Source organism: Petromyzon marinus, chromosome 66, assembly GCF_048934315.1.
Source record: "Petromyzon marinus isolate PM22_M1 ecotype Great Lakes invasive population chromosome 66, UKy_Petmar_22M1.pri1.0, whole genome shotgun sequence".
NCBI classification, from domain to species: Eukaryota; Metazoa; Chordata; class Hyperoartia; order Petromyzontiformes; family Petromyzontidae; genus Petromyzon; species Petromyzon marinus.
The window spans coordinates 11,566,620-11,589,351 of NC_133732.1; the positions used below are offsets into that span (position 1 = coordinate 11,566,620).

Here is a 22,732-nt window from a genome sequence, read left to right on the forward strand (position 1 = left end):
ATGAGTGAGTGAATGAGTTAATGAATGAGTGAATGAATGAGTGAATGAATGAGTGAGTGAATGAGTTAATGAATGAGTGAGTGAATGAGTTAATGAATGAGTGAGTGAATGAGTGAATGAATGAGTGTGTCGGTGCTGCTGCTCGCGACCAACAGCGCTTGGCCCCGCCAGCCCACCCGAGGCCCCACGCCCGAGGGGTGGGGGTGATTTGTTCATCCTTTCCATGTGCTTTGGCACCACTGTGGTGTTTTTTGTATTCTTGTTTGTTGTAACGTTCTTACTCGCCTTCCTTAACTGGACATCTGTAAAAAATATAATAAAAGCGCTTCATAGATCATCGGACCCCTCCTCGCAAGTTTAAAATATTAAAAAGTTCCTAAGAAGCCCAGTGGTCAAATTGCCGCGGTCCCCCTCACAGCGCGGGCGGGTTGGCGTCACGTCCGCCGGAAGCTCCATATATGGGCCCTGACCATTAAATAATTAATCGCGGCTACAATGGCGGACACGCGGGAAAGCGGCGGGAGCGCGCGCGCTGGAGGTGAGCCCCCCCCCCACAGCCCCCCCCCCCACAGCCCCCCCACAGCCCCCCCCCCACAGCCCTCCCCCACAGCCCCCCACCCCGCTTCACGTGCCATCCAACAGCCCCCCCCCCCACTCGGTATCAACCAATCAGGTGAGAGCGCGAGACTTGACTGTCCCCCCCCACTATACCCCCCCCCCATACCCCCCCCCCCATTGCTATCATTCAACACTGGCGCTGTGAGCGCGCGGCCCCCCCCCCCCCCACTCGGTATCAACCAATCAGCAGTGAGCGCGAGACTTGACTGCGCCCCCCCCCCCACTGCTATAATTTTACATTGCAGCTGTGAGCGCGCGCGCGCAACTTTTGCCGCTGCTCCCCCCCCCGTAAGTTTCAACCAATCAGCTGAGAGCGCGAGACAGGGGGCTCGTACCCCACCCCCTACAGCCTCCACTGCCCCCCGTCACGTGACGTCTCGCGAGCTACCCGGGGGTGGGGGTGTGGGGGGTGTGGGGGTGAGCCGTGACCCCCCCCACACACCCACAGCTAGCTCCGCCCCCTCCTATCTCTCAACATGGGGAGGGGGGGAGCCGTGACCCCCCCCCCACACACCCACAGCTAGCTCCGCCCCCTCCTATCTCTCAACATGGGGACGGGGGGAGCCGTGACCCCCCCCCCACACACCCACAGCTAGCTCCGCCCCCTCCTATCTCTCAACATGGGGTCGGGGGGAGCCGTGACCCCCCCCCCACACCCACAGCTAGCTCCGCCCCCTCCTATCTCTCAACATGGGGACGGGGGGAGCCGTGACCCCCCCCCCACACACCCACAGCTAGCTCCGCCCCCTCCTATCTCTCAACATGGGGTCGGGGGGAGCCGTGACCCCCCCCCCACACACCCACAGCTAGCTCCGCCCCCTCCTATCTCTCAACATGGGGAGGGGGGGGGCCGTGACCCCGCCCCACACACCCACAGCTAGCTCCGCCCCCTCCTATCTCTCAACATGGGGAGGGGGGGAGCCGTGACCCCCCCCCACACACCCACAGCTAGCTCCGCCCCCTCCTATCTCTCAACATGGGGTCGGGGGGAGCCGTGACCCCCCCCCCACACACACCCACAGCTAGCTCCGCCCCCTCCTATCTCTCAACATGGGGTCGGGGGGAGCCGTGACCCCCCCCCCACACACCCACAGCTAGCTCCGCCCCCTCCTATCTCTCAACATGGGGAGGGGGGGGGCCGTGACCCCGCCCCACACACCCACAGCTAGCTCCGCCCCCTCCTATCTCTTAACATGGGGAGGGGGGGAGCCGTGACCCCCCCCCCACACACCCACAGCTAGCTCCGCCCCCTCCTATCTCTCAACATGGGGACGGGGGGAGCCGTGACCCCCCCCCCACACACCCACAGCTAGCTCCGCCCCCTCCTATCTCTCAACATGGGGAGGGGGGGAGCCGTGACCCCCCCCCCCACACACACCCACAGCTAGCTCCGCCCCCTCCTATCTCTCAACATGGGGAGGGGGGGGGGCCGTGACCCCGCCCCACACACCCACAGCTAGCTCCGCCCCCTCCTATCTCTCAACATGGGGAGGGGGGGGGAGACGAAGGCGGCCGGGGGCGGTGCCGTGGCCCCACGCGCGAGCCCCTCGGGGCAGCTTTGCCTCTGTGCCGCTCTCACCCCGCCAGATCTCCGCCCACACAAGCGCCGGCCAATCACAGCTCCCGAGTCCGGCCGACCAATCAGAGACGAGGATGACGAGGAGGGGGCGGAGGAGGGGGAGGAGGGGGTTGAGGCTCCTCCCCCCCCTCCCCGCGACCTCCGACCCCACAAGAAACCCAAGATGACCCCGGTGGTGACCCCCGTGGTGACCCCACTGGTGACCCCGCTGGTGACCCCGCTGGGGTTCAAGTCGACGGGGGGACCCCCCCACAGAGCGATCAAGATCTCCCTGGGCACCACGGTGAGCAGCAGGGACACGGGGACACACACAGACCAACAGCCGCCAGTCGTGCCAGGCTAGGTGCACTTTTAAGGCCACGTCGAAGTGTCGAACGCCCGCTGGCAGGAGGTCACGGGGCAGACCCAGCAGGTGCCACGGGTCGCCTGACTGAGACGACTGGCTGATGCACCACCTGTGCCCCCTACTGTGACAAACTTGATAACGTTTTAGCCGCCCGGCGCTCCGCTCGTTGTTGTGAGCGTCGCTCCTCCGCCCTCCGTTGTTGTTGGAGGGCGACTGCCTCCAACTGCCCAGCAGCGTCCTTCACGAGCCTCCTCCACAGAGGCCGATCTTGACACCGCTGGTACCAGTCATCGGCAAGTCCACTCAGCTCCACGTCCTCCTGTACCACATAACTCCATCTCTTCTCTAGCCCGTGTTGTGCCCGTTTAGGCCCCTCTACGCGGCCAAACAGAAACTGCTTGGGCATGCGGTGGCTGGGCATGCGGGCTACATGACCCAGCCAACGCAGCCGCTGCCTGCCGGAGGAGCTCACCGATGGGACCTTGCCCAGATCTTTCAAGGATTTGTGAGCTCCTCACACAATCCAGTCTGGTTAAACTCAGGATGGATCGTAGGGAGGCCAGCCTAAATGTTTCTAACTGGCGAAGATGTTCCATTAGGGGGGTCCACGTTTCACAAGCGTAGAGAAGGGAGGGAATGACTGTGGCCGAGAAGACCTGAAGCTTCGTGCGGAGCGACAGACCAGGTAGCTTCCACACAGCATTGTGCAGCCAATGAAAATATTTTGCCGCCCGACTGATTCGGAGTGAGACCTCTGCTGTTAAACCGGAGCCAGTCATTAGCACACTGCCCAGGTATGGGAAACTCTCCACAATGGGGAGCTGAGGGGGTGGAGTGTTTGGTGGCACAAAATACTGAGGCAGGTGCTTAGTTTTGGTGGGGCTGATGGTAAGATCCCACCTCTTGGTGGCAAACTCCAGGTTCAGCAGCAGCGCCTCCAACTCCTCCTCTGAATGAGCAGCTATTACCACATCATCAGCATACGTAAGATGGTTGACCAATAAGGAGCCATCCCTCAACCATACACGGGCATCGATCAGCCTCTCGTTGTATCTGTTCCAGATGGAAATATCTCCGGTTCAGCCTTGTAAAGCCTCTCGAACTACGTGGTCAAAGATGATGTTAAATAATGTGGAGGCCAGAAGACATCCCTGTCGCACCCCAAGGTGAACAGGGAATGACTCCGACTCCTGGCCACGTAGCTTTACCCGGGCCTGCCCACAATCATGACGGGCCTTGATTGTGAGCAGAGGGTCAGGGACTCAGAAAGCATGAAGAACAACCCACAGCCCTGGCCTGTTTATGGTATCATAGGCCTTGACCAGGTGACTAAAGCATCATAGATGTTAGACCTGTTGGAATTCCCTACATCTCTGCTGTAGCAGACAGAGAATATGGCATATGTGCAGGACTGCCCTGGACTGAAACCACATTGGGGCTCCGCAAGCCTCTCCTCAGTGTGCCTGGCAAGGCGATGTTGAATAATCCTTGCCAGGGTCTTTCCCTGCACACTGAGGAACGAGATGCCCCTGTAGTTGTTAGTCTGTGCGGTCCCCCTTCTTAAAGAGGGGGACCACCAGGGCATCCTTCCAATCCTGCGGAATCCGTCCAGTGGTCCAGACTGTTGTTATGATGTCATGTAGGGCAGTCTGTGCACAAACGCCACCCTCCCTCAGCATTTTGCTTGGGAGATCATCTCTGCCCGCTGCCTTTCCTGGTCTCAGACTCCGGATCGCCTTCAGTACTTCCTCAACAGATGGCACCTCAGCCAGCCACTCACAGGGGGTGACTTCCAATATTTGAGGCACCGCAGCCTCAGCAGGGTCATCTTCACTTTGTGCCACGATGTTTTCCAGACAAGGGGTTTCCCCTCCTCCAGGACCTCACAGAAATGCTCAGCAAATCTGCAAACCTGTTCCTGGGGGTCGGAGATTGGATCACCATTCTTTCCCCAAATGATGGTGATAGGTGTGGTGCTGCAGGTTACTTTTTTGATGGAGTTAGATTGATTTGTGATCGCGGGCCACTGAGGCAGACTCCATCTCCTCAGCAACCCGCGACCACCACCCATCCTTGCAGCGCCTCACGGCTGTCCGAACCTCCGAGCGAAGGCTGCGGTAAGCCTCCTCATTCTCTGACATAGGAGGCAGTAGACGGTGAGAGTGGGCCTGTCGCTTTTTCTCAGCCAGCCTGAACACCTCCTCTGTCAGCCAGTGTCTCTGGGGAGGTCTGGACCGTGCACCCAAAGCAGCCAATGCAGCTGCATGAGCCACGGTCCTAAACCTCGCTCATTTCCACTCGGCGTCAGGAGGAGTCGGGGACGATGCCAATCCCAGCCGCAAGCGATGCCGAAATTCTCGCTTGCAACTTTCGTCAGCTAGCCGAGACCAGGCCAATATGGATTTGAATAGGGTCCTCGTGTACACACGCAGACAGACACACGCAGACAGACACACGCAGACAGACACACGCAGACAGACACACGCAGACAGACACACGCAGACAGACACACGCAGACAGACACACGCAGACAGACACACGCAGACAGACACACGCAGACAGACACACGCAGACAGACACACGCAGACAGACACACAGCAGCGTCAGTAGCAACATTGTCATCAGCAGCAGCAGCGGTGTCATAAGTAGGAGCATCAGCAGTAGTAGCAGCAGTAGTAGCAGCAGTAGTAGCAGCAGCAGCAGCAGTGTTAGCAGCATTAACAGCAACAATAACAGTAGCAGTGTCATCAGCAGCAGTGCCATCAGCAGTAGCAGCAGCATTCACAGCAGCAGTGCCATCAGTAGGAGCATCTTTAGCAGGGGTAGTAGTGTCATTAGCATCAGAGATAAATATATTAGCAGTAGCAGTAGAAGCAGCAGCGTCATCAGCAGCATCATCAGCGGAAGTGTCATCAGCTGTGTCATCATCATCAGCAGTGTCTTCACCATCAGCAGTGTCATCATCATCAGCAGTGTCATCATCAGCTGTGTCATCATCATCATCAGCTGTGTCATCATCATCAGCTGTGTCATCATCATCAGCTGTGTCATCATCATCATCATCAGCTGTGTCATCATCATCAGCTGTGTCATCATCATCAGCTGGGTCATCATCAGCTGTATCATCATCAGCAGCAGTGTCATCATCATCATCAGTGTCATCATCATCAGTGTCATTATCAGCAGTGTCATCATCATCAGCAGTGTCATCATCATCATCAGCTGTGTCATCAGCAGCAGCTGTGTCATCATCATCATCATCAGCTGTGTCATCATCATCAGCTGTGTCATCAGCATCATCATCAGCAGTGCCATCATCATCCTCAGCTGTGTCATCATCAGCAGCAGTATCATCATCATCAGCTGTGTCATCATCATCATCAGCAGTGTCATCATCAGCAGTGTCATCATCATCAGCAGCAGTGTCATCATCATCAGCTGTGTCATCATCAGCTGTGTCATCATCATCATCAGCTGTGTCATCATCATCATCAGCAGTGCCATCATCATCATCAGCTGTGTCATCATCATCATTATCTGCTGTGTCATAATCAGCAGTGTCATCATCATCAGTGTCATCATCATCAGCTGTGTCATCATCATCAGCTGTCATCATCATCATCAGCTGTGTCATCATCAGCAGTATCATCATCATCAGCTGTGTCATCATCAGCTGTGTCATCATCATCAGTGTCATCAGCATCAGCAGCTGTGTCATCATCATCATCATCAGTTGTATCATCATCATCAGCTGTGTCATCATCATCATCAGCTGTGTCATCATCATCATCATCAGCTGTGTCATCATCATCATCAGCTGTGTCATCATCAGCTGTGTCATCATCATCAGCTGTGTCATCATCAGCTGTGTCATCATCATCATCATCAGCTGTGTCATCATCATCAGCTGTGTCATCATCATCATCAGCTGTGTCATCATCATCAGCTGTGTCATCATCATCAGCTGTGTCATCATCATCATCATCAGCTGTGTCATCATCATCAGCTGTGTCATCATCATCAGGTGGGTCATCATCAGCTGTATCATCATCATCAGCAGTGTCATCATCATCATCATCATCAGTGTCATCATCATCAGTGTCATCATCAGCAGTGTCATTATCAGCAGTGTCATCATCATCAGCAGTGTCATCATCATCATCATCAGCTGTGTCATCAGCAGCAGCTGTGTCATCATCATCATCATCAGCTGTGTCATCATCATCAGCTGTGTCATCAGCATCATCATCAGCAGTGCCATCATCATCCTCAGCTGTGTCATCATCAGCAGCAGTATCATCATCATCAGCTGTGTCATCATCATCATCAGCAGTGTCATCATCAGCAGTGTCATCATCATCAGCAGCAGTGTCATCATCATCAGCTGTGTCATCATCAGCTGTGTCATCATCATCATCATCAGCTGTGTCATCATCATCATCAGCAGTGCCATCATCATCATCATCAGCTGTGTCGTCATCATCATCATCATCTGCTGTGTCATCATCAGCAGTGTCATCATCATCAGTGTCATCATCATCAGCTGTGTCGTCATCATCATCATCAGCTGTGTCATCATCATCAGCTGTGTCATCATCATCATCAGCTGTATCATCATCATCATCATCAGCTGTATCATCATCATCATCAGCTGTGTCATCATCATCATCATCAGCTGTGTCATCATCATCATCAGCTGTGTCATCATCATCATCAGCTGTGTCATCATCATCATCATCAGCTGTATCATCATCATCAGCTGTGTCATCATCATCATCAGCTGTGTCATCATCATCATCATCAGCTGTGTCATCATCATCATCATCAGCTGTGTCATCATCATCATCATCAGCTGTGTCATCATCATCATCATCAGCTGTGTCATCATCATCATCATCATCAGCTGTGTCATCATCATCATCATCATCAGCTGTATCATCATCATCATCATCAGCTGTGTCATCATCATCAGCTGTGTCATCATCATCATCATCAGCTGTGTCATCATCATCATCAGCTGTGTCATCATCATCATCAGCTGTGTCATCATCATCATCATCAGCTGTGTCATCATCATCATCATCAGCTGTGTCATCATCATCATCATCAGCTGTGTCATCATCATCATCATCATCAGCTGTATCATCATCATCATCATCAGCTGTGTCATCATCATCATCAGCTGTGTCATCATCATCATCATCATCAGCTGTGTCATCATCATCATCATCATCAGCTGTGTCATCATCATCATCATCAGCTGTGTCATCATCATCATCAGCTGTATCATCATCATCATCAGCTGTGTCATCATCATCATCATCAGCTGTGTCATCATCATCATCAGCTGTGTCATCATCATCATCAGCTGTGTCATCATCATCAGCTGTGTCATCATCATCATCATCAGCTGTATCATCATCATCATCAGCTGTATCATCATCATCATCAGCTGTGTCATCATCATCATCATCATCATCAGCTGTGTCATCATCATCATCATCAGCTGTGTCATCATCATCATCATCAGCTGTGTCATCATCATCATCATCAGCTGTGTCATCATCATCATCATCAGCTGTGTCATCATCATCATCATCATCAGCTGTATCATCATCATCATCATCATCAGCTGTATCATCATCATCATCATCATCAGCTGTGTCATCATCATCATCATCAGCTGTGTCATCATCATCATCATCAGCTGTGTCATCATCATCATCAGCTGTATCATCATCATCATCATCAGCTGTGTCATCATCATCATCATCAGCTGTGTCATCATCATCAGCTGTGTCATCATCATCATCATCAGCTGTGTCATCATCATCATCATCAGCTGTGTCATCATCATCATCATCATCAGCTGTATCATCATCATCATCAGCTGTATCATCATCATCAGCTGTGTCATCATCATCAGCTGTGTCATCATCATCATCAGCTGTGTCATCATCATCATCATCAGCTGTGTCATCATCATCATCATCAGCTTTGTCATCATCATCATCATCAGCTGTGTCATCATCATCATCAGCTGTGTCATCATCATCATCAGCTGTATCATCATCATCATCATCATCAGCTGTGTCATCATCATCATCAGCTGTGTCATCATCATCATCAGCTGTGTCATCATCATCATCATCAGCTGTGTCATCATCATCATCATCAGCTGTGTCATCATCATCATCATCATCAGCTGTATCATCATCATCATCATCAGCTGTGTCATCATCATCATCATCAGCTGTGTCATCATCATCATCAGCTGTGTCATCATCATCATCATCAGCTGTGTCATCATCATCATCATCAGCTGTGTCATCATCATCATCATCATCAGCTGTATCATCATCATCATCATCAGCTGTGTCATCATCATCATCATCAGCTGTGTCATCATCATCATCATCAGCTGTGTCATCATCATCATCATCAGCTGTGTCATCATCATCATCATCAGCTGTGTCATCATCATCATCATCATCAGCTGTATCATCATCATCATCATCAGCTGTATCATCATCATCATCAGCTGTGTCATCATCATCATCATCATCAGCTGTGTCATCATCATCATCATCAGCTGTGTCGTCATCATCATCATCAGCTGTGTCATCATCATCATCATCATCAGCTGTATCATCATCATCATCAGCTGTGTCATCATCATCATCATCAGCTGTATCATCATCATCAGCTGTGTCATCATCATCATCATCAGCTGTATCATCATCATCATCAGCTGTATCATCATCATCAGCTGTGTCATCATCATCATCAGCTGTGTCATCATCATCATCATCAGCTGTGTCATCATCATCATCATCAGCTGTCGTCATCTCTCCCCTCTGTAGAAGCTGAAGGATGCTTCAGCTTCGCTGTCCCCCAAAGTGGCCTCAGTGGCAGCGGCCTTCAACACGGAGAGTGACGTAAGGGTGGACACTCAGGGTGACGTGAGGGTGGACACTCAGGGTGACGTAAGGGTGGACACTCAGGGTGACGTGAGGGTGGACACTCAGGGTGACGTAAGGGTGGACACTCAGGGTGACGTAAGGGTGGACACTCAGGGTGACGTAAGGGTGGACACTCAGGGTGACGTAAGGGTGGACACTCAGGGTGACGTAAGGGTGGACACTCAGGGTGACGTAAGGGTGGACACTCAGGGTGACGTAAGGGTGGACACTCAGGGTGACGTAAGGGTGGACACTCAGGGTGACGTGAGGGTGGACACTCAGGGTGACGTAAGGGTGGACACTCAGGGTGACGTGAGGGTGGACACTCAGGGTGACGTAAGGGTGGACACTCAGGGTGACGTAAGGGTGGACACTCAGGGTGACGTGAGGGTGGACACTCAGGGTGACGTGAGGGTGGACTCAGGGTGACATGAGGGTGGACACTCAGGGTGACGTGAGGGTGGACACTCAGGGTGACGTAAGGGTGGACACTCAGGGTGACGTAAGGGTGGACTCAGGGTGACGTGATGGTGGACTCAGGGTGACGTAAGGGTGGACACTCAGGGTGACGTAAGGATGGACACACAGAGTGACGAAAGGGTGGACTCAGGGTGACGTAAGGGTGGACACTCAGGGTGACGTAAGGGTGGACACTCAGGGTGACGTAAGGGTGGACTCAGGGTGACGTAAGGGTGGACACACAGAGTGACGAAAGGGTGGACTCAGGGTGACGTAAGGGTGGACACTCAGGGTGACGTAAGGGTGGACTCAGGGTGACGTAAGGGTGGACACTCAGGGTGACGTAAGGGTGGACACTCAGGGTGACGTGAGGGTGGACACTCAGGGTGACGTAAGGGTGGACTCAGGGTGACGTAAGGGTGGACACTCAGGGTGACGTAAGGGTGGACTCAGGGTGACGTGAGGGTGGTGGACACACAGGGTGACGTAAGGGTGGACACTCAGGGTGACGTTAGGGTGGACACTCAGGGTGACATAAGGGTGGACTCAGGGTGACGTAAGGGTGGACACTCAGGGTGACGTAAGGGTGGACTCAGGGTGACGTAAGGGTGGACACTCAGGGTGACGTAAGGGTGGACACTCAGGGTGACGTAAGGGTGGACTCAGGGTGACGTAAGGGTGGACACTCAGGGTGACGTAAGGGTGGACTCAGGGTGACGTAAGGGTGGACTCAGGGTGACGTAAGGGTGGACACACAGGCTGACGTAAGGGTGGACACACACAGTGACGTAAGGGTGGACACTCAGGGTGACGTAAGGGTGGACACTCAGGGTGACGTAAGGGTGGACACTCAGGGTGACGTGAGGGTGGACTCAGGGTGACGTATGGGTGGTAGACACATAGGGTGACGTAAGGGTGGACACACAGGGTGACGTGAGGGTGGACGCTCAGGGTGACGTTAGGGTGGACACACAGGGTGACGTAAGGGTGGACTCAGGGTGACGTAAGGGTGGACACACACAGTGACGTAAGGGTGGACACTCAGGGTGACATAAGGGTGGACACACAGGGTGACGTAAGGGTGGACACACAGGGTGACGTGAGGGTGGACACTCAGGGTGACGTAAGGGTGGACACACAGGGTGACATAAGGGTGGACACACAGGGTGACGTAAGGGTGGACACTCAGGGTGACGTGAGGGTGGACACTCAGGGTGACGTAAGGGTGGACACTCAGGGTGACGTAAGGGTGGACTCAGGGTGACGTAAGGGTGGACACTTAGGGTGACGTAAGGGTGGACTCAGGGTGACGTGAGGGTGGTGGACACACAGGGTGACGTAAGGGTGGACACTCAGGGTGACGTTAGGGTGGACACTCAGGGTGACGTAAGGGTGGACTCAGGGTGACGTAAGGGTGGACACTCAGGGTGACGTAAGGGTGGACTCAGGGTGACGTAAGGGTGGACACTCAGGGTGACGTAAGGGTGGACACTCAGGGTGACGTAAGGGTGGACTCAGGGTGACGTAAGGGTGGACACTCAGGGTGACGTAAGGGTGGACTCAGGGTGACGTAAGGGTGGACTCAGGGTGACGTAAGGGTGGACACACAGGCTGACGTAAGGGTGGACACACAGTGACGTAAGGGTGGACACTCAGGGTGACGTAAGGGTGGACACTCAGGGTGACGTAAGGGTGGACACTCAGGGTGACGTGAGGGTGGACTCAGGGTGACGTATGGGTGGTAGACACATAGGGTGACGTAAGGGTGGACACACAGGGTGACGTGAGGGTGGACGCTCAGGGTGACGTTAGGGTGGACACACAGGGTGACGTAAGGGTGGACTCAGGGTGACGTAAGGGTGGACACACACAGTGACATAAGGGTGGACACTCAGGGTGACATAAGGGTGGACACACAGGGTGACGTAAGGGTGGACACACAGGGTGACGTGAGGGTGGACACTCAGGGTGACGTAAGGGTGGACACACAGGGTGACATAAGGGTGGACACACAGGGTGACGTAAGGGTGGACACAGAGTGACGTAAGGGTGGACACACAGGGTGACGTAAGGGTGGACACACAGGGTGACGTGAGGGTGGACACTCAGGGTGACGTAAGGGTGGACACACAGGGTGACATAAGGGTGGACACACAGGGTGACGTAAGGGTGGACACAGAGTGACGTAAGGGTGGACACACAGGGTGACGTAAGGGTGGACACACAGGGTGACGTGAGGGTGAACACACAGGGTGACGTGAGGGTGGACACTCAGGGTGACGTTAGGGGTGGACACAGGGTGACGTAAGGGTGGACACAGAGTGACGTAAGGGTGGACACACAGGGTGACGTAAGGTTGGACACAGAGTGACGTAAGGGTGGACACACAGAGTGACGTGGTGGTGGTGGACACACACGGTGATGTAAGGGTGGACACAGGGTGACGTGAGGGTGGACACAGGGTGACGTGAGGGTGGACACACAGAGTGACGTAAGGGTGGACACACAGGGTGACGTAAGGGTGGACACACAGAGTGACGTAAGGGTGGACACACAGGGTGACGTGAGGGTGGACACACAGAGTGACGTAAGGGTGGACACACAGGGTGACGTAAGGGCGGACACACACAGTGACGTAAGGGTGGACACACAGGGTGACGTGAGGGTGGACACACAGAGTGACGTAAGGGTGGACACACAGGGTGACGTGAGGGTGGACACACAGAGTGACGTAAGGGTGGACACACAGGGTGACGTAAGGGCGGACACACACAGTGACGTAATGGTGGACACACAGAGTGACGTGGTGGTGGTGGACACACACGGTGACGTAAGGGTGGACACACAGGGTGACGTGAGGGTGGACACACAGAGTGACGTAAGGGTGGTGGACACACAGGGTGACGTAAGGGTGGACACACAGAGTGACGTAAGGGTGGACACACAGGGTGACGTGAGTGTGGACACACAGAGTGACGTAAGGGTGGACACAGGGTGACGTGAGGGTGGACACAGGGTGACGTGAGGGTGGACACACAGAGTGACGTAAGGGTGGACACACAGGGTGACGTAAGGGTGGACACAGAGTGACGTAAGGGTGGACACACACAGAGTGACGTAAGGGTGGACACACAGGGTGACGTGAGGGTGGACACACAGGGTGACGTAAGGGTGGACACACAGGGTGACGTAAGGGTGGACACAGAGTGACGTAAGGGTGGACACACAGGGTGACGTAAGGGTGGACACACAGGGTGACGTAAGGGTGGACACAGGGTGACGTAAGGGTGGTGGACACTCAGAGTGACGTGAGGGGGTGGTGTCTCTGTGTCTCTGTGTGTGTCTCTATCTCTGTGTGTCTGTATCTCTGTGTGTGTGTCTGTATCTCTGTGTGTCTCTGTGTGTCTCTGTGTGTCTCTATCTCTGTATCTCTGTGTCTCTGTGTGTCTGTGTCTCTGTGTATCTCTGTGTGTCTCTGTATCTCTGTGTGTCTGTGTCTCTGTGTGTGTCTGTGTGTCTCTGTATCTCTGTGTGTCTCTGTATCTCTGTATCTCTGTGTGTGTCTGTATCTCTGTGTGTCTGTGTCTCTGTGTGTGTCTGTATCTCTGTGTGTCTTTGTGTCTCTGTATCTCTGTGTGTCTCTGTCTCTGTATCTCTGTGTGTCTATGTCTCTCTGTGTGTCTCTGTATCTCTGTGTGTCTCTGTGTCTCTGTGTGTCTCTATCTCTGTGTGTCTCTGTGTCTGTGTGTCTATGTATCTCTGTGTGTGTCTCTGTATCTCTGTGTGTCTCTGTATCTCTGTGTGTCTCTGTATCTCTTTGTGTCTCTGTATCTCTGTGTGTCTCTGTATCTCTGTGTGTCTCTGTGTCTCTGTGTGTCTGTGTATCTCTGTGTGTGTGTCTGTATGTCTGTGTATCTCTGTGTGTCTGTGTATCTCTGTGTGTCTGTCTCTCTCTGTGTGTCTCTGTATCTCTGTGTGTCTCTGTATCTCTGTGTGTCTGTGTATCTCTGTGTGTGTGTCTCTGTATCTCTGTGTGTCTGTGTGTGTCTCTATATCTGTGTGTGTCTCTGTATCTATGTGTATCTCTGTGTGTGTGTCTGTATCTCTGTGTGTCTGTGTGTGTCTCTGTATCTCTGTGTCTGTCTCTGTATCTCTGTGTGTGTCTCTGTATGTGTCTCTGTATCTCTGTGTGTTTGTATCTCTGTGTATCTGTGTATCTCTGTGTGTCTGTGTCTCTGTGTGTGTCTCTGTATCTCTGTGTGTGTCTCTGTATGTGTCTCTGTATCTCTGTGTGTCTGTATCTCTGTTTGTCTCTGTATCTCTGTGTGTCTGTGTGTGTCTCTGTATCTCTGTGTGTCTCTGTATCTCTGTGTGTGTCTCTGTATGTATCTCTGTCTCTGTGTGTGTCTGTGTCTCTGTGTGTCTGTGTGTATCTCTGTGTGTGTCTCTGTATGTCTCTATCTCTGTTTGTCTGTGTGTCTGTGTGTGTCTCTGCATCTCTGTGTGTGTCTCTGTATCTCTGTGTGTCTGTATGTGTCTCTGTATCTCTGTGTGTGTCTCTGTATGTGTGTCTGTATCTCTGTGTGTGTCTGTGTCTCTGTGTGTCTGTGTGTGTCTGTGTGTATCTCTGTGTGTGTCTCTGTATGTGTCTCTGTATCTCTGTGTGTCTGTGTGTGTGTCTGTATCTCTGTGTGTGTCTCTGTATGTGTCTCTGTATCTCTGTGTGTGTCTCTGTATCTCTGTGTGTCTCTCTATGTGTATCTCTGTATCTCTGTGTGTGTGTCTGTATCTCTGTGTGTCTGTGTGTGTGTCTGTATCTCTGTGTGTGTGTGTCTGTATCTCTGTGTGTGTCTCTGTGTGTATCTGTATGTGTCTCTGTATCTCTGTGTGTCTGTGTGTGTCTGTATCTCTGTGTGTATCTCTGTATGTGTCTCTGTATCTCTGTGTGTGTTTCTGTATCTCTGTGTGTGTCTCTGTGTGTATCTCTGTATGTGTCTCTGTATCTCTGTGTGTGTCTCTGTATCTCTGTGTGTCTGTGTGTGTCTCTGTATCTCTGTGTGTATCTCTGTATGTGTCTCTGTATCTCTGTGTGTGTCTCTCTATCTCTTGTGTGTGTCTCTGTGTGTGTCTTTGTATGTGTCTCTGTATCTGTCTCTCGCCAGAGTGAACCAGAGGAGATGCCTCCAGAAGCGAAGATGCGGATGAAGAATATTGGACGGTGAGTGTCTCTGTCTGTCTGTCTCTGTGTCTCTGTGTCTATCTCTGTCTGTCTCTCTCTGTCTCTCTGTGTTTCTCTCTCTGTGTCTCTCTGTCTGTGTGTGTTTCTCTGTATGTCTCTGTGTGTGTCTCTCTCTGTCTGTTTCTGTGTCTCTCTCTGTGTCTATCTCTGTCTGTCTCTCTCTGTCTCTCTGTGTGTTTCTCTCTCTGTGTCTCTGTGTTTGTGTCTCCCTCTGTTTCTCTCTGTCTGTGTGTCTCTCTCTGCGTCTCTCTGTCTGTGTGTGTTTCTCTGTATGTCTCTGTGTGTGTCTCTCTCTGTCTGCATCTCTGTGTGTCTCTCTGTGTGTGTCTCTCTCTCTCTGTGTGTCTCTGTGTCTGTGTCTCTGTGTCTGTGTGTGTCTCCCTCTCTTTGTTTCTCTCTCTGTTTGTATATCTCTGTCTGTGTGTCTCTCTCTGTGTGTCTCTGTCTGTGTGTCTCTCTCTGTGTGTCTCTGTCTGTGTGTGTCTCTCTGTCTGTGTCTCTCTCTTTGTGTCTCTCTGTCTGTGTGTGTCTCTGTCTGTGTGTCTCTGTCTCTCTGTGTCTCTCTCTTTGTGTCTCTCTGTCCGTGTGTCTCTGTCTGTTTCTCCCTGTCTGTATCTCTCTGTCTGTGTCTCCCTCTGTGTGTGTCTCTGTCTGTGTCTCTCTCTGTGTCTCTGTCTATGTGTGTGTCTCTTTGTGTCTCTCTGTCTGTGTGTGTCTCTCTCTGTCTGTATCTCTCTCTCTCTCTCTGTGTGTCCCTGTCTGTGTCTCTCTTTGTGTCTCTCTGTGTGTCTCTGTCTGTGTGTGTCTCTCTCTGTGTCTCTGTCTGTGTGTGTCTCTCTCTCTCTGTCTGTGTGCATCTCTGTCTGTATCTCTGTGTGTGTCTCTCTGTGTGTCTCTGTGTCTGTGTGTGTCTCCCTCTCTCTGTTTCTCTCTGTCTGTGTGTCTCTCTCTGTTTCTCTGTCTGTCTGTATCTCTCTCTGTGTGTCTCTGTGTGTGTCTCTGTGTGTGTCTCTCCAAGTTTCTCTGTCTGTCTGTATCTCTCTCTGTGTGTGTCTCTCTGTCTGTCTCTCTCTTTGTGTCTCTCTGTCTGTGTGTGTCTCTGTCTGTGTGTCTCTGTCTGTCTGTGTCTCTCTCTTTGTGTCTCTCTGTCTGTGTGTCTCTCTCTGTTTATCTCTGTCTGTATCTCTCTGTCTGTGTCTCCCTCTGTGTCTCTGTCTGTGTGTGTCTCTGTGTGTGTCTCTGTCTGTGTCTCTCTCTGTGTGTGTCTCTGTCTGTGTGTGTCTCTCTCTGTGTGTCTCTGTCTGTGTCTCTCTCTGTGTCTCTGTCTATGTGTGTGTCTCTTTGTGTCTCTCTGTGTGTGTCTCTCTCTGTCTGTATCTCTCTCTCTGTGTCCCTGTCTGTGTCTCTCTTTGTGTCTCTCTGTCTGTGTGTGTCTCTCTGTCTGTGTGTCTCTCTCTGTTTCTCTCTGTCTGTATCTCTCTGTCTGTCTGTATCTCTCTCTGTCTGTGTCTCTCTCTTTGTGTCTCTGTCTGTGTGTGTCTCTCTCTGTTTCTCTCTGTCTCTGTTTCTCTGTCTGTGTCTCTCTCTGTGTCTCCCTCTGTTTCTCTGTCTGTCTGTATCTCTCTCTCTGTGTGTGTCTCTCTCTGTGTCTCTCTCTGTGTCTCTCTGTCTCTCTCTCTGTCTCTCTGTGTGTGTCTCTGTGTCTCTGTAGAGAGACCCCCACTTCTGCTGGACCCAACTCGTTCAACAAGGGCAAGCACGGATTCTCGGATCAGCAGAGGCTCTGGGAACGGAAAATCAAGAAACACGGAGGAGGGGGAGGGGGGGCAGGGGGGGGAGGGGGGCCAGGGGGGGGAGGAGGGGCAGCAGGAGGCGGGGGTGGAGTAACAGGAGGCGGGGCCTCCAGCGACTAGCCACGCCTACCAGGTTGTAGGCCACGCCCAATAGACCCGACCCCCCCCCAAGCAACGGAACCATTAAACTACGCCCACTAATTGCGAGTCCCGCCCACCGTAGTTGCAGGCCACGCCCCCGCGGCCTCTAAGCCACGCCCCCCCCGATTCAAACCAATCTGTTTATTTGGCTGTGAGCGACTGATGGTGGTGATGGTGCTGATGATGGTGCTGATGGTGGTGATGGTGGTGATGGTGGTGGTGATGGTGGTGGTGGTGATGGTGGTGGTGATGGTGCTGATGGTGATGATGTTGTTGTTGCTGGTGAGAGACTTCTGAGTAAAAAGAACCAAACTCGTCCTCGTGTCACTGGGTTCGTAATTGCCGTGCCGCTGGGTTAGAGACATCACCACCATCATCATCACCATCATGATCATCATCACCATCACCACCATCACCACCATCATGATCACCATCATCATCACCATCACCACCATCACCATCATCATCACCATCATCACTATCATCACCACCATCATCACTATCACCACCATCATCACCACCATCATCACTATCACCACCATCATCACCACTGTCACCACCATCACCACCATCTCCACAATCATCACTATCACCACCATCGTCACCACAATCATCACTATCACCACCATCATCACCACAATCATTATCACCACCATCATCACCACCATCACCACAATCATCACTATCACCACCATCATCACTATCACCACCATCGTCACCACTATCACCACCATCATCTCCACAATCATCACTATCACCACCATCATCACTATCACCATCACCACCATTTCCACAATCATCACTATCACCACCATCATCACCGCGATCACCACAATCATCATCACCACCATCATCGCTATCACCACCATCATCACTATCACCACCATCGTCACCACTATCACCACCATCATCTCCACAATCATCACTATCACCACCATCATCACCGCCATCACCACCATCATCACTATCACCACCATCATCACTATCACCACCATCACCACCATCACAATCATCACTATCACCACCATCATCACCACAATCATCACTATCACCACCATCATCACTATCACCACCATCATCACTATCACCACCATCATCACCACTATCACCACCATCATCACCACAATCATCACTATCACCACCATCACCACAATCATCACTATCAGCACCATCATCACCACCATCGTCACCATCATCTCCACAATCATCACCACCATCATCACCGCCATCACAATCATCACCATCACCACAATCATCACTATCACCACCATCATCACCATCACCACAATCATCACTATCACCACCATCATCACTATCACCACCATCATCACTATCACCTCCACCACTATCACCATCACCACAATCATCACCACAATCATCACCACCATCATCACCTCCATCACAACTATCATCACATAATAAAGGTTTTTGTATTCTTTGGTTCTTTCGGTAAAGTCACCACCACGTAGAATGAGAATAAAATACATTGATAAAATAAAATAACAATAAAATTCTCACGACGTTTCGGCCACAACACAAGTGGCCTTCATCAGGTGAAGGGACGAGACTGTCTGGAGGACAGCGCTGGAGTGAAAAAGCCACGCTCAGATCGCGACCTTTAAGCTTTGTGAGAAGAGACAAAGCGCCTTGACAAAGGAATTAGCATAGAATTTAGCATTGAAATAGCTGAGTGATTTGCTTGTAACTGGTCACAGAAATAGCTACGTTAAAGTCAGCATATACATTCACCGAGGCACCTAGTACAAATCAAACGGGAGAATTTTGCATTTCTGTGACCAGTCACAAACTAATCACTCAGCTATTTCAATGCTAAATTATATCCTAATTCCTTTGTCAAGGCACTTTGTTTCTTCTCAGCTTAAAGGTTGTGATCTGAGCGTGGCTTTTTCACTCCAGCGCTGTCCTCCAGACAGTCTCGTCCCTTCACCTGATGAAGGCCGCTTGTGTTGTGGCCGAAACGTCGTGAGAATATTGTGTTATTTTATCAATTTATTATTTTATTCTCATTCTACGTGGTGACTTTACCGAAAGAACCTAAGAAGATGAATCCTTGCAGTCACAAAAGCTTTAAATCGAAAGGTTTTTGTGTTAAATCGCGTTATTTATAAATGTGTCGTAACCCTCCACCACCCGACACGGCCAATCAGCAAAAAAAAGTGTCACGTTGACAAAAGACAAAAATAGTTCACTACTTTAGCTCCTCACCGGTGAGTTGAAGAGTGAATCCACAACATTCACAGTTTGTAATTCACTACTTTAGCTCCTCACCGGTGTGTCGAAGAGTGAATCCACAACATTCACAGTTTGTAATTCACTACTTTAGCCCCTTCACCGGTGTGTTGAAGAGTGAATCCACAACATTCACAGTTTGTGATTCACTACTTTAGCTCCTCACCGGTGTGTCGAAGAGTGAATCCACAACATTCACAGTTTGTGATTCACTACTTTAGCCCTTCACCGGTGTGTTGAAGAGTGAATCCACAACATTCACAGTTTGTAATTCACTACTTTAGCCCTTCACCGGTGTGTTGAAGAGTGAATCCACAACATTCACAGTTTGTAATTCACTACTTTAGCTCCTCACCGGTGTGTTGAAGAGTGAATCCACAACATTTACAGTTTGTAATTCACTACTTTAGCCCCTCAACGGTGTGTTGAAGAGTGAATCCACAACATTCACAGTTTGTAATTCACTACTTTAGCCCTTCACCGGTGTGTTGAAGAGTGAATCCACAACATTCACAGTTTGTGATTCACTACTTTAGCTCTTCACTGGTGTGTTGAAGAGTGAATCCACAACATTCACAGTTTGTAATTCACTACTTTAGCCCTTCACCGGTGTGTTGAAGAGTGAATCCACAACATTCACAGTTTGTGATTCACTACTTTAGCCCTTCACCGGTGTGTTGAAGAGTGAATCCACAACATTCACAGTTTGTAATTCACTACTTTAGCCCTTCACCGGTGTGTTGAAGAGTGAATCCACAACATTCACAGTTTGTAATTCACTACTTTAGCCCTTCACCGGTGTGTTGAAGAGTGAATCCACAACATTCACAGTTTGTGATTCACTACTTTAGCTCCTCACCGGTGTGTCGAAGAGTGAATCCACAACATTCACAGTTTGTAATTCACTACTTTAGCCCTTCACCGGTGTGTTGAAGGGTGAATCCACAACATTCACAGTTTGTGATTCACTACTTTAGCTCCTCACCGGTGTGTCGAAGAGTGAATCTACAACATTTACAGTTTGTGATTCACTACTTTAGCTCTTCACCGGTGTGTTGAAGAGTGAATCCACAACATTCACAGTTTGTGATTCACTACTTTAGCCCTTCACCGGTGTGTTGAAGAGTGAATCCACAACATTCACAGTTTGTAATTCACTACTTTAGCCCTTCACCGGTGTGTTGAAGGGTGAATCCACAACATTCACAGTTTGTGATTCACTACTTTAGCTCCTCACCGGTGTGTTGAAGAGTGAATCCACAACATTTACAGTTTGTGATTCACTACTTTAGCCCCTCAACGGTGTGTTGAAGAGTGAATCCACAACATTCACAGTTTGTGATTCACTACTTTAGCTCCTCACCGGTGTGTTGAAGAGTGAATCCACAACATTCACAGTTTGTGATTCACTACTTTAGCCCCTTCACCGGTGTGTCGAAGAGTGAATCCACAACATTTACAGTTTGTGATTCACTACTTTAGCCCTTCACCAGTGTGTTGAAGAGTGAATCCACAACATTTACAGTTTGTAATTCACTACTTTAGCCCCTGACCGGTGTGTTGAAGAGTGAATCCACAACATTCACAGTTTGTGATTCACTACTTTAGCTCCTCACCGGTGTGTTGAAGAGTGAATCCACAACATTTACAGTTTGTGATTCACTACTTTAGCCCCTCAACGGTGTGTTGAAGAGTGAATCCACAACATTCACAGTTTGTGATTCACTACTTTAGCTCCTCACCGGTGTGTTGAAGAGTGAATCCACAACATTCACAGTTTGTGATTCACTACTTTAGCCCCTTCACCGGTGTGTCGAAGAGTGAATCCACAACATTTACAGTTTGTGATTCACTACTTTAGCCCTTCACCAGTGTGTTGAAGAGTGAATCCACAACATTTACAGTTTGTAATTCACTACTTTAGCCCCTGACCGGTGTGTTGAAGAGTGAATCCACAACATTCACAGTTTGTGATTCACTACTTTAGCTCCTCACCGGTGTATCGAAGAGTGAATCCACAACATTTACAGTTTGAGTTGTACTGTGACGTTTCGCTGGTAACTACATCCCCAACATCATCGGGCAATTCGCCAGAATGGTGAAGCCCTCTCCACTTGCTCCCGGTCTTAAATAGAGCAGCAGGTTGACGTCATCGTTTAACTCATATCAGGTGCAGTGATTATATAATCGATTGGTAATCAGTCAATGGTTATGATTAATAATGAGTTGTAACGTGTGTTATTGTGAATATATGCTACGTTAGTAATACGTTAATTAGTATGTGTTTCCCCTATAAGGAATTGTGTGTTTCGATTTAAAGCTTTCGTGACTGCAATGATTCATCTTCTTTGGTTTTTTCGGTAAAGTTCTCATTCTACGTGACTTTACCGAAAGAACCAAAGAAGATGTAATGTTTGTTGTTTAATAATACGCTTCCAAGCCGCACTAAGCCTGTAGCTGTCAGAGCGATTAAAGTTATTTTGATTCCTCTCAATTTCAATGGATTCTCTAATTAGTCTTTGCCAGCAATAATTAGTTTTACACAACACGTCAACGTTATCAAAATCAATTGAGTGTCCTTGTTGACAAGCATGTTCTGCCACTGCCGACAGTTGTGACAGCTATAGGCTTAGTGCGGCTTGGAAGCGTATTATTAAATAATACATATTACAATTCCTTATAGGGGAAACATACTAATTAACGGAATACTAACGTAGCATATAATCACTAACACATTACAACTAATTACTAATCTACAACTCATTACTAATCGTAACCATTGACTGATTACCAATCGATTATATAATCACTGCACCTGATATGAGTTAAACGATGACGTCAACCTGCTGCTCTATATAAAACCGGGAGCAAGTGGAGAGGGCTTTAACATTCTGGCGAATTGCCCGATGATGTTGGGGATGTAATAACCAGCGAAACGTCACAGTACAACTCAAACTGTAAATGTTGTGGATTCACTCTTCGATACACCGGTGAAGGGCTAAAGTAGTGAATCACAAACTGTAAATGTTGTGGATTCACTCTTCAACACACCAGTGAGGGGCTAAAGTAGTGAGCTATTTGTCTTTTGTCAACGTGACACTTTTTTGCTGATTGGCCGTGTCGGGTGGTGGAGGGTTACGACACATTTATAAATAACGCGATCTAACACAAAAACCTTTATTATGAATAATATTGGTCGCGAAAGCCTACGTGTTAAAATCACCACCACAATCATCACCTCCATCACCACTATCATCACCACCATGATCACCACTATCATCACCTCCATCACCACCATCATTACCACCATTATCACCATCATCACCACTATCATCACTATCATCA

The 22,732-nt window shown here is 50.2% G+C and overlaps 1 protein-coding gene across 3 annotated transcripts; it reads left to right on the top strand.

The window, feature by feature from the left end:
- Positions 1-397: 397 nt before the first annotated feature.
- Positions 398-22,612, top strand: LOC116937597 (uncharacterized). Of its 3 annotated transcripts, none has more exons than XM_076054513.1 (5): positions 398-538; positions 2,206-2,480; positions 9,407-9,481; positions 15,127-15,182; positions 16,915-22,612. In XM_076054513.1, the coding sequence occupies exon 5, from the start codon at positions 17,525-17,527 to the stop codon at positions 18,554-18,556; it is 1,032 nt and encodes a 343-aa protein (XP_075910628.1). In that variant the 5' UTR covers positions 398-538; positions 2,206-2,480; positions 9,407-9,481; positions 15,127-15,182; positions 16,915-17,524; the 3' UTR covers positions 18,557-22,612. The 3 variants fall into 3 exon arrangements, with proteins under 3 accessions (XP_075910628.1, XP_032800638.2, XP_032800639.2); XM_032944747.2 differs by having other exon boundaries at positions 16,915-17,454; XM_032944748.2 differs by lacking the exon at positions 9,407-9,481 and having other exon boundaries at positions 16,915-17,454.
- The last annotated feature ends 120 nt before the right edge of the window (positions 22,613-22,732 follow it).